General features: G+C 39.4%; 1 protein-coding gene across 1 annotated transcript in view; it reads right to left on the minus strand.

The window, feature by feature from the left end:
- The window catches only part of LMO3 (LIM domain only 3), a 59271-nt gene that overhangs the window by 9950 nt on the left and 36271 nt on the right, over window positions 1–13050 (minus strand). Inside the window, exon 3 of the mRNA XM_021390859.1 lies at window positions 2833–2958. Within this exon, the coding sequence (XP_021246534.1) occupies window positions 2833–2958 (126 nt within the window). The remainder of the gene's footprint in view (window positions 1–2832; window positions 2959–13050) is intronic.

Below are 13050 nucleotides of genomic sequence, written 5' to 3' on the forward strand. Positions count from 1 at the left end.
AATGTGGAACTCAACAGAGAGCACTACAGGCTTTGCAGTAGTGCTCCAGATATGGTGTGCTTGTATCAGTATAAAGAATATCCCAAAGGAATTAACCGTTAGAATATAAAGATGGGGAATGAGGTTAAACATGTACGTCTGGCAATAGCTGGTGAGCCTTCCTAGTTCCGTTGGTGATTTTTGGCTATTGCTGATGTGCTTGTAAATAAAAATATTTCTCTTCAATAAATACCATGCTACTGCTACTGCTACTGCTAGTGGCTGGAATGAAAACGAAGAGCAGATCCAGGCAGTCAACTCAAGAAGATTATTTTGCATACAAGGAGCAGCATGGAATAAAGAAACAAAACAAAACTGCTATCTTGTAAACCTATCCTCACCTGAAATCTGCTGTTTGCTTTTGATTCCTCTGTCTTAACTAGAGGAAGACAAAAGGCTGCTGAGAAGCACAAGAGAAATTATTAATGACATGTTGACTGACAAGATCATTCAATTTAAAAGGAAAGAAAGATGTTTCATAGTAGAAATATATGTATATAAAATTAGTGGTGATGGGCCAGTGTCCAGCACTGATAGTTTCTATTTTTATTATGCAAGTAATGAAAAACAAAAGATTTAAAGCCTTTTATTAATGAGAGAGTATAGTCAGTGGAATGCTTTGCCATAGGAATCACAGAGGAGCTAAGTTGGAGCATCCACAAAATAAGATTTATTATACAAACACAAAACTAATACTTCAGAGTGCCACTAGCCCCAAATTCTGAGGAAAAAAGGTACCCTACAGGCAGTATGTTTTATTAGGGTCCTTGAGAGCTATTGCATTCTAGTCAGGATTAGAGCTACTTTTGAGAACTTCTGAAATTCTTTGAAAGTTCTGGAGCTGCGCCCTGTTTTGAGTAGGTGAATTTGATTGTATTTCAGGTAAATCAGTTCCTTTGTTCCCAGTCTAAGGCTCTCATATGACTATTTTGTCAACCATTTGCCCAAATTACATGCATAATAAAAAATAAGAGATTAGATTGAAGGCTCAGGGATGACATGGCTAAGAATTATTGAATGTCCCTGGCATGCTCCACTTCAGAAACACCTTACAGCACTTCTCCAGTGGGAGTAAGTGGCGTTAGGGCACAGTGTGACACATATGAGCTGCAAAGTGAAATTGTGCATTAGTTCACACTTGCTTTGGTAAAGGAGGAATATTAAAAATAATCATGACAGCTCTGCTTTTTTGGGGAAAGAAAAAGAAAGTTCACTTCCTCAGATCCAAGTGTGCTAACTATAATGAAAATCTTTTGCACTCAGGGTACCAAACACTGTCTGCTTTGCTTGACTGATGAAGATTAGCTGACTTCTTACATTAAAGAAGTTTGTCTTGTATGGGCTGAAGTGACAAGACAATAACTAAGTGCTAATTGTGCATAACCAACACTAAAGATATGCAGCCCCATTATGGCATGTAATAAATGAAGCGAACAACAGAAATATATTAGGCACTTTAATAATGATACTAGAATAGCAGTCTGCAGAAACAGGGATGTGAAGGGTTTAAGAAACAAAATCTAGTCATATGTGTGAGTCTTGAGCGGGTACTACTGGGAGGCTCTGCCTGCCTTACTTGGAATAGTCTTTTAGTTTTGTGGCAAGGCAAAATTGATATAGGACTTTAAACAGCATTAGAACCTATAATTACTTTGCATTATTATATAGTTTAAGCAGTGGTTATTACTTGCCTGGTATTTTAATTTCCCATGCAACATGATGAAAAAGGTCAATTTGGCTTTTTTTAAAGAGTGTAATTGTAGTGTGTTACAATTATTAGCAGCTGTACATTTTATAGTTCTTTAGGGATGTTTGATTTTTAAATGACTATAGTGTTACAAAATAACACACTGTAGGACAAGGTGAGTTAGCTAAGCTTATTTAGAGCTGTATCTAACTTTGTTGTGTTAGACTATTATCTTCCTAATTTTTTGTTACTTCCATGGGAATTTACATCTCATTTTTCTTCCCACTTGAAAAAAAAAAAATGATCGCTATAAAACTCTAAATCGGATCATGTAATTGAAAAAAACATAATGAGTACATTAAAGAGTGGACATAATTGGTTCTAACATTTTCTAGACCTCATAGAAGTCAATGGGAAAGCTGCTAGCAACTTCACTAATAGGATTTGCCCATCACTCTGAATGTTGTTACAGTGAGTTGGCCATAACTGCCTCTCAAAAATGCAGTTTTTATAATTTTACCATTTTTTACCTTTGTTCTACAACTGTATACATCACTCTTCAGAACAAAATGTCTGGTTTGGATCCTTGGGATTTCTATAAGCTACAGTTAAGAGCTGGAAGTGAAAATAGGGCATAGGAAGCCCAATGCTGCTACAGAGAAAATGGTGGGAACACCACCTTGTAAATTTAAATGACTACAGTTCTGTCAACAGGAGGAGACATAATGTAATTTAAAAGAAATACATGTGACAAAAATGAAGAATTCAAATGAAATTAATGTAATAGTGACAAATGATACAGCTCTCTCTTCTACAGCAAAGGATTTCATAGTCCTTTCTAAATATTAATTAATTAAACTTGACAGACAGCCTTTTGAAGCAAGAGCAAGCAACATTATTCTTGTTTATTGGTGTGGGATTTGAGTCACAAAAAGTTTTCTGGCCAAGGTCATAAAAGATGTTCTGCATCAGTCCCAGGGAAAGTATCCTGGTCTTAATCTTGGACTTCCACTACTAGTAGAGGCTTCCTCTTCACTTGAATGTATACCCACATCAGAGTCAAATAAATGTCCAGTTTATGGAACAGACCCATCACGTTCTCTTACCTCTGATTACAAAGTTGACATGCAAAACAGTCCAGGTGATAAACATTGTCCTTAGCTCTCATCACCATCTCAAAAGCAGGTATGAGCTTACTGCAGGCAGCACAGTTTCCTGTAACGCCAAATAACCTGAAGATACAGAAAGACAAATATTCCTGAAGATGCTTAACTGAAAAGAAAATCAGATTTTCATGTTTTAATCTTTGTTTTCCCTCAGTAGTTGCCTGGCCTTTGACTGACTCCCCAGCACAGTTCTCTTTGGAAAGGCTGGTGTTGGTGGTCCAAGTCTGCCCAATTTCCAATACAAAGGCACAGTCCCTTTGTCAAGGAGAGCTTTATGGAGTGGTGACAGCCTAATATCCCACCTAACATGACGTTACTCTTCTGCAGGTTATGCTGACCTCTCTAGGTAAAAGGAACATCTTGTTAAACTCCACAAAGAAATAGTAAACACATTAGGGAAGTTACATAACTGTGCGGACAGGGGTCAAGCTGTTTGCATACGCGGGAAGAGTCTTCAGCTTGGATCGCGCCATTCAGACAAGAGCCACATAACCTTGGCTTTTGGTGTTATTTATTATTAAAACACACTTTAGCTAGAAAAGAAATAACACTTGAGAAAGCCAATATTCTTCGCATTTTTGACATCTAGTGCTAAAAGCTTTACCACTATTATTAAAAGAACATTTTATGAACAAGTCATTTAAATCGTCAGAAAGCATTAGCGGTTCATGCACCTTACAACCCTATACCATAGTTATTGCTATGATTATGTTATTCAGGTAGCACATTAAAGTAAATGAGGCTGTAAACTATATATAGTCGCATCAGGAGTAGAAGTATAAAATACTGTAGAACAATATGAAATGCTGTTTTTGCCAGACATCCATAGAATTTTTTTAAAATTCTCTTTGTTAAAGATTTTCAATACTTTTCAAGTGGGTGTATTACAAAAAAGTTGCACGTATGCATCCTTTTGTAACACAGAAGGATTATAATGAACAAGAAAAAATATGTTAGCTCTACATGGCAGCAATCTTTGAAACTAAGTTTATTTAAACTACTTAATAGTTGTGATGGATTATTAAAAGTAATGCTCTGCTTGTGCATAGCAGTTAATGCTGTTTTTAACTATGAAGCACACTAGATGAAAACGCCACATCTGCCAGTTTTCTTTTTTTCCTCAACATCAGGCTGACAGCAGAAAAATATAATGGCTCTCAGGGGAAACACCAAATTAAAAGCAGTTCTAAACTAATGAATTCAAAGGTGCTCTGTAGAAAATTCAGTTTGGTAACATAAAAATGAACGCAGTTTTTAATCACATCCCTCCATTTTACTGAATTTCATGGGTTATCAACAAGCTTACTTAATTCCAAATCCTTTCACCTCCAGCTTCCACTTAAGATGTGCTTTCTGCATAATATGTGGTGCTTATTTTTAGAGCCTCAGCCCTCTCTCTCCTGTCTGACCTGCTGGTCACCATCATCGCTAGATAGAAGGTCTACAACCAGGCCACCACCACCAGCTTGTGTTAGAATGGCTCAGTTGAACTTCTAGTTCCATAAGCCCAATCACTAAAATTATAGATTACTTAAACAGATTATAAATATTCCTGCTGTAAAATCATAGAATCATAGAATTGTTTGAGTTGGAAGGGACTAATAAAGGTCATCCAGTCCAACTCACCCACAATGAATAGGGACACCTATACACTCTGTTCCAGTTCTATTTCCATTATGCCAAGGCTGCCTAAGACCCACTCAGCCTTTCATTCCTCATCTGAAGGGCACAGGACTTCACTGCTCTTCACAGTTGTGTCTGGCTTTGCTCTAGGAAAGACCAAACCCACTGACGAAAGGCCCAGCTCTGTTTTCCTACACGCCTATACAGAAGACAGTGCAAGTTTTTGTGTATGAGGAAAGCACACTAAGTTGCAAAAGGTGCTCCACAACAGCAACACTTGAGCACAGGTGTGAGGAAGGTCCCAGTCACTTCCAGCTCGGGACCGAGGGGTCAGCAAGCAGGTCGTTGAGGTGCAACAACCTGATGCTCAAGATGCAGCCCAAACACTTTGTTGGAGAGGGTGCTAGGTGTAGGCCTATCTCCTACAGCCATGCTCTATATGTGCAAGTGAGAGTGGGGGAGCCCATTATGCTTAGAACTGCAGATCAGTGAAACAACAGGGGACGTCATTCAGCAGTGTGAAAGACGGAGATTTACTGCCCTGAGCCCACTGCATGCAGATTTCCCCCATTCTGAAATCAGAGACCACCACAGAAGCTGCTTCAGCCAAGCACCAACGATATTAAAATTTTTCAATTACATAAAGGAAAGGAGGCCTTCCTTGCTGTTAGTTCTTCCCAACCACATACAAAACAAACATGTGAGATTTATATTAGCTATTGTTAATTTTGGATAAAGCTGTTTATATGAAGAACATAGTTTTCTCCCATTAATAATAATAATAAAAAACCCACAATGCCATTTTGAAATTCTGGACATAGTTTCCCCCAATTTCAATTGCTCTCGCTCCCTGAGCATTTATCAGCTACCTGATTAGAATTTGTTTCCACACAAACCATTGATCATCAGCCTATTACTAGGCAAATGACAGTTAATTACCCACTACATTAACCACTGGGACCTGAGACCTGCTTCTGCTGCCATCAGTCAACATGATAAATGTGGCAAGTTCAGTAATGCATGGCCAGCCCTGAGCTGCCTGCTATAGTGTGAACAACCCTCAATCTCACTTCCAGGCCCAGGAAAATCTATGGCAATCTGCATAATTACAAGCTCTGGGTTAATAACAGACAAATGATTTGTTGCATCTAAACAAAGTCCTTGGAATGGGCCTGGTCTCCTGTGGCTGCCCGGGCTGCTGTTGTGCCACCACCGTACTTCCCGCTACGACGCACGCGAAACAGAGCCCCGACGCTGTAGCCTTCCAATTTGTTGCCCTCCAATTTATGGATTCTGCATATGTGATTTTTAATCATTAAAGAACTCTTGAAGCAATATTATCTTAATTATTCTCTGCTGTAACCAGGGAATTAGGCTTCAGATAAAATTTTCTTCTTCTGTGCACTTTCCCTGCCTCGCTGGAGGCTCCATCAGTTTTCATCTACACCTGGACTCTGAAATTCTAATGATGAATTATTGCCCCTTTTCCTAAGAGGGCGAACCTTACAAGGGAACATTTTACTGAACTGTCAGCTCACAGACTGAGTGCGGAGATGCGGAAATCTGATCTAATTTACTGCAAAACGATGCATTTGTTAGACTTTCTCCTCAGTTTTGTCCAAGGAGCAAGAGATCAGCCAGGAGCCACCTTCTTGTACTCCTTTGCACTGGCACATGTGCACTTGACTCTTCATGCACTGCTTTGTTTTCCTCCACTTTTCAAACTTGTTATACAAGCCGGTTTTTAAAACATACGAGTTTTACTTCTGGAAGGAACAAATGGATTCTTGACAGGATCTTAGCTGGAGATGATGCACTGAGCTACAGTCCCTTGCTTAGTCTATTTTACCAAAAGAATGTCAAGGATTTCATTTCTGCTCAGTACTCACAGCTGCCAGGTATCATTCTGAGTTTTATTTAGTGTATTTTCTAGGGACAGAGAATGCTTAAACTCACTCCTTTCGCATCTACTTATAGGTAGTTAGAATGTGACCTAGTTACCTCAGCAGATTAGAAAACCAATCCTCAATGACTTCATGTAGCAATAAAAAGAGCTAAAACCATAAAAGTACAAGGATTTATCTTGTCTCCTCATATTCTGAACCAACCTCCGAAACTTTATACTGTACGTACACTACGATGAGATAAGTGCAATCAGCAGTAGCAAACGTGTTGACTCTTCATGTATTTGAGTGGTACAGAACATCCTGAACAGAGCTAAAAAATGAAAGACATGCAAGAGCTCTTCCGCAAACAAACCCAAACCTGACAGCTTGAGCAGCAAAAAGTGTGATTAAGCACCATGCTATTGATTCTACTTTGGTAGGTTTACTAAACAGAAACCTGAAGGTTAAGTACTGATAGATGAGAAAAAGGAAAAAGGAGGGAAAAGAACAGAAAGAGAGAAAAGAAAGAGTAGACAGCAAAGTGCAGACAAATTGATTAAACCATGCTATATCTATGAGGTATGTGATTTCTAGAGGGACACAGTTTAACCACATGAACACCAATTTCCATTTGCTTCTACAGATTTTGGGCGAGGCACCAAGCATGAAGGGGAGACCTGATTCTCACTATTAGTTTAGAAATGCCATGCCACTCCTGTAGTAGGAGCAAAAATCATCTGTTTGCACAATGGAAAATGAAAGAGAAAAAACATCTTGGGATTCAGGAATGACAAAGCCAACATTAAATTGAATTTATCCTGTGGTGCAGTAATTATGGATAGTTTCACATGGCTTCAAATTATTTTTCTTCTCACTCCCACTACCGGGTTAACTAAGTTCATTAGGGAAAAATATATATGGTATCTGAGTTCTAGGCCTCCCTTTGCCACTAACTGATTGGGTGACCTGGAAACTCACTTAATTTTGGTCTCAATTTATTCCCTACAAGGAGGTGAGACCTAATCTTCACAATGAAATACCCCTGCTTGCTACCATTTCTATAAAAATTGAAATGATACTTTCAAATTTCTGTTCTTCACAGTACAGAGAGGAATCAAAATAATACACATGCTGTTTTAAATGCAATCAGACATGTAGTGAAATAGACAATGAGTAGGTATGTGTATTATTCAGGATTTCAATTCAAGCTGTCTGTACTGAAAGGAGGAATTTGGCCCTTAGCAAAAATTTCAGACAGCATAAGATTCTATTTGGAGAAGCATAAAACCACATAAAAGAACCTAAAAGTTAATGAGTGCGAGAGAGAAAATTATCTAAGTATCTAGATTACAAAGCACACTGACAAGCATAGTTTTAGCAAATTTGTAATATCTACATGCTGAATATTATTTAGACTATTAGGTGGAGATTATTTTAGAACTTTCTAAGTGACGTAGGGACACAAATACTACTGGCTTTAAATGGACTTTATTCTCTTACTTCCCACAAGATATTTTTGAAAATCCTCCCTGTCAAATTGCAGAGAAAGGCAAGGGCGTAAACTTGTCCCACACGCACTTTTATGAATGCCAGGAAAACTTATTTCACTCCCACCCATCCTCAGTTCTCTGGAAAAACTTTCAAAATGCTCACTGAAAATGAAAGATGCTTCCAGCCAAGGGGAGAGGAGACGCAGCCCCACTTTGCCTACTACAGTTAAACCACACAAGAGTAGACAAAATGAGAGAAGAGTTCCTATCCAACCTGCTCATTCATAGACCTCCTGGCTCCCCAAATAGTGAGTAAAAGACTTCTGGTGACTTTGCTTGAATTAACTGTTCTACTAATTAACAGCAGGCAGGAAGCTGAGACTCCTTCAAAAGAAAAGAAAAAGAAGACACTGGAGAAAATGACCACTTTTGAAACATTTTTCCATTCACACCTGTATCCTCATAACTGCTTATATACCCTTCTTAACATCCCTATCATTTTGTTTCTTGACAAAATTGGGGTGTCCAAAGAGGGAAACACTACAGAGTTGCAAGCCAGGACGCCCAGCAGATCTGAGCACGGAGCCTTCAGCTATATTTCCAGCACTCCCCAGCTGCAGGCATAGTGGCCAGATTTTCAGAGAGCTCAGCATTCTGGGTGCTGAATTATTTTAGAAAATGTAAAATCGCAAGTGTCATAATGTGGGAGCAGTTAGATAACATGGTCCTTATTTAGATGCCTATCCAAATTATCTTAAAACCTTGTCCTTGATGTTATGTACTGAAAAAAAGAAAAGTCAAAATGGTCAGTCTAGTGTAAGTGTATTAAGGAAGGCATTCATACACAACTGCTGAAGTGTGCTTAAATGTCTACTAAAAACAAAGGCTGATTCCGTGTTTGCCTTGTTTGGTAATGCTGTGAAAAGAGGGTTGCTTTGCCAAATTAGAGCAGAGAAGCTTTTTCTACCTTGGTACCCTTTGTTTTCTTTCAAAAGCAAACTCCTGCATTGCAGAATTAACTTGACATTGGAAGTATGCTGACATTCATAACACTGTTTGCTAAGATCCCCAGCATGTGCCACCTGGAAATTCAACTCCTCTTCACTGAGGGCAAGTTGGGGTACCTCTCTAGAGCCCCTGAAAATTTGCACTGGTTGGTAGCTGAATTGTGGGCAGATGGAGATGCCACAGCAGGGCATGGCTGTAGTCTCACAGCAGACACATGTCACTTGTCTGAAAGCATTCTGCTTTCATGTTTAGCTAACCTGGGTATGTGAGCAATCCCACGTGGCCTTGGTTACACTGTGTTAAACGTGTAGTACTTGGCTGTCTGCAGCACAGTACTCAGGCTGAAAACTGGAGGCGCAAACCTTTCTCAGGTGAAGCTGCTGCTTCTCATTCATCCTACCATATACGATGAAGAAAACAATTGTGTTTGCTATGAACTTCAGTAATTAAAGATGATTTTTTTGTCTTCTTGCACTCAAGTTTTATGCATTGCCCTAATCACTGTGGATGTTAATTTAATGTTGCTGAGACATTACTCTTAGCACAGGCTTCCAGTCTGCTCCATCTGTGTAGAACAAGCTATTTGCCAAACCCTGGCCTGTGCCTGTTGAAGTTCATTAAACCAAGCCTTTTTTTCTGTACAGGCTGTGTGAAAGAATTCTTTATGTAAAGCTAACATGGATGAATTTCATTTTCAAACACCTCAAAACCAGACATTCAAAGCAAAATATAGATTTGTTTCTATATCCTTCCCTAATTAGGTTATTTGCGTTCTGTGAAACAATACAAGCTTTCATTTCAAGCAAGCCTTAATTTTGGCTAGAAAAAATCTGAAGCATGACCAGACATAATTGATGTAATGCCACTGCTCTAAATCTGTAGTTTGAGAAAGCTATCAAAGGTGGGAATTTTGTTGTTTGGTCAACGGAGTGTTAACTCCAAAGCCTAAATCACGGAACTTTAAAAAACCCTTGTTCATCTTAGCCGCAAATATAGCCACATTGTTTATGTCACAGTCTGCTACCCTGTCCCTTTAGTCATGCAGCCAGATCATCAAATTTTCAGTCTAAAGCTAAAATGAAATTTTAAGAAGTGGTCTTGCCTAATTTACTGTCTGTTTTTAATAAAGTTACAATTTTGTTTCATTTTAAATTTTCTTTAACCACTCTCACTGACTCAGATGGAAAGCAAGGATGATTGTGCGCCGTGCACAATGATCTATGCCTGATACTGTGGAAATAAATTCAAGTTAAAAATGACCTCCCAATGCACTCAGGGCTCTGCTTTGCACCACCACTCATGCATCGTGACATCCTTAAACTTCTACCAGTAAGTCAACATCAATATTACATCCATTTTTACAAAGCAACCATATAAACTTCATCTTTCTACACACGCTTTACTTTAAATCATGCATATAAATCCATCCACATGCACAGACTGAATCTAAAAATTTGCAGATACTCAGCTGACATATTTTCATTGTCAGACTTGAGCAACTTAAAAACAAATTTAATGCCCCATCTCAAATAATAAGAATGCAATATCCCAGGGTAGTTTCCATCCTAAGTCTAACTGGCACAGCACATTAGTATGGCTCAGCACCAGCAAATTGCTGCAACCATGTCTGCATGGCACTTCACCAGTACTAATTAGTCAATATCCCAGCTAACTTGCCACTTACATTGACACTTAGATGTTTCTGTACAGTTCCCGGATTTGGAAGCTCATCTGAGGCCTTGTGCCATGTACTGTATGACACGGATGTCGTTCAGTGCTGTGCCTATACCTTTTGGCTGTGATAGAGCATCAGTGAGCTCCTTTTGCCACATGCTCTCCCTTCATACCTGAACGAACTATCTTGAAGATGATTCAGTGACAACAAGACTGACAAGGACAGGCTGGAAGTGGAGGAACTGCAGGGATGACCTCAGCTATGGTGCCTACAGGACTGTGTCCACTTGCCATGTGGATACTGCTCATGCAGCCGGCATCTGTCCTTGTGGTAAGGAGATGCAAGTGGCCTGCAGTTCCCCCAAGGCATGAACCACTGCAACACAGACATGGGGAATTTTGACTTGCTTACAGCTGCATATAGTTCCTTGTTGCTGCTTGAGGAAGCAGAACCCAAGAGAGATGCTTTCAAGATGCATTTCAGATTCATCTCCCATATACAGAGCTAAACAGGAAAAAAAAATACATCCTTTACAACAAATGCTGAAGAAGAGATCTGGGAAGAAAAGGAACTGAATGAAAAAGCACCCTGATGAGCAGTGGCCAAGCTCCCATCATTTCCCAACAACTCCATTATTTCTCCAGTGACTAAGGAGAAAAGGTCTAAGTGGTGCATACAGAGCTAGCCCCTGGAGGGGAGGGGAGGGAAGGAAATTAAGGTACAAATATATAATTAGCTGCCTAATGTGAGGGACAAACCTAGACATTTTTCATTTTGCCCCAGAGGTGACTGAGAACGCAGAACTTCTGGGTAAGAAATCAATGCACAGACTGTCAGGTAAATACATACTGAAATAGAAGTGGGGGGTAAGTTAATAGTTCTATGAAGTCATATAATAAAGTCTATAGTTCTTTCATCAGTGCAGTGAACAATGCAGTCACTGTGTTTCTCCCCTGGTGTAATAGCAAAGACGGTTGCTAGACTCTGAAAATAAATTATGCCATGCTTTATTAAATGGTAAACAGCTGTTCCAGCCACAATACAGCACATGCTAATTGAAGAATGCCTTAAGCAGTTTTCTAATAAAAGGCTTTTAAGAGTTGGAGAGGAAAAAAAAGGCAGCATCATGACAGACTTACTATCATGGATTCCCTTAGTTAAAATTCAGCACATGGGTCATTCAAGGTGAGAAGTATATTCTGAGAGAAGAACTACAGTAATGAACATTTAAGAATCATTAGCAGGCTCTTTCATGCCATGATGCTGCAGGCAAAGATGTGCTTAGGTAGGAAGTGCAGCCACAAGGTTCTCATCATGTTTCCACATCTTGTTTGGCCAGGAGATATGTATCCAGGAACACAAAAAACATGCAGAAAGAATTGCTCTTTATAAGGTGGTGACCCCCAGCCCAGAAACCTCAAAACCTTATGGGAATCACCATAGACATTTTGGCAGAGAATGAGCTGTGATGTGAGCCATTAAAGAACATCCATTAAGCAGACAGAGGATGCTAACGAGGCAATGTGAGCTCCACACCAGCAATACTTCCCAAGCAGGTATACTGCTGCAGTTAGGCAGAGCCCTGCCCTTAGTGCCAGCCTGGCTCTGTCAGCCTGAAAAGGTGTGCTTTGCCCTGCAGTTGTGAGAGGGGCCATAAGAAATGCTGAAGCAGAGTCATTTTTTTACGTTAACAGGTTAATGATCAAAGTCGGTAGGGAATGTGAGTCAATGTTTAGACTGGGGAAAAGAAGTCTCCATGCCCAGTCCCTGCACTACCCTGCTAAATGGCCTTGCTCAAATATCCTCTCTTTGCACCTCAATTTTCCCATCTTTACTTTACATTAAAAGGACAACAAGAATCTTGGTGTGCAAAAGTCCCTTAAGAGCTCTGAATGATAACTACTATGAAAAATATGTGCTTGCAGCAGCTACTCACACACAATTGCTCTTTGTAAAGTAGTGATCTCCAGCCCAGAAACCTCAAAAACCTCAAAGCCCAAGAATAATATTCTTGGTACTCAGACTACAAGACATCCACTTTCTGGAAAACTGCTTGCAAAGCTAAACTAGATGTGCATGTGTGTAAAATAAAAACACCAAAACAGTTGCACAGGAGAGAATAGTAAGGAACAAAGTTGTGTTTTCACCGCTTTACAACAGAATAATTTCTTCTCCCACAGTTGGAATTACTCCATTCTGAAAACCACTGTGAGATGAGTGCTGCATGGTGAGTGAGAAGCTTTTTTTTAATGTTTGCAATAAGCAAAATGCTTAGAAATTAGGAAAAAGGATGTGCGTCAATCCATTAGATGGCATGCAAATAGTTCATTCTGTTCATGTAAAGCATATGATGCGCTTGCAAAATCATGCAACAAAGCAATGGTTTAATAGAACTGCTCTTCCTATAGAAATGGAAACAGGTGAAGTTTTCCTCCATTGGACTATGTGAACATTTCTTTTATAAATAAAAGCTGCA

This window comes from Numida meleagris, chromosome 1, assembly GCF_002078875.1.
Source record: "Numida meleagris isolate 19003 breed g44 Domestic line chromosome 1, NumMel1.0, whole genome shotgun sequence".
Classification (NCBI taxonomy): Eukaryota; Metazoa; Chordata; class Aves; order Galliformes; family Numididae; genus Numida; species Numida meleagris.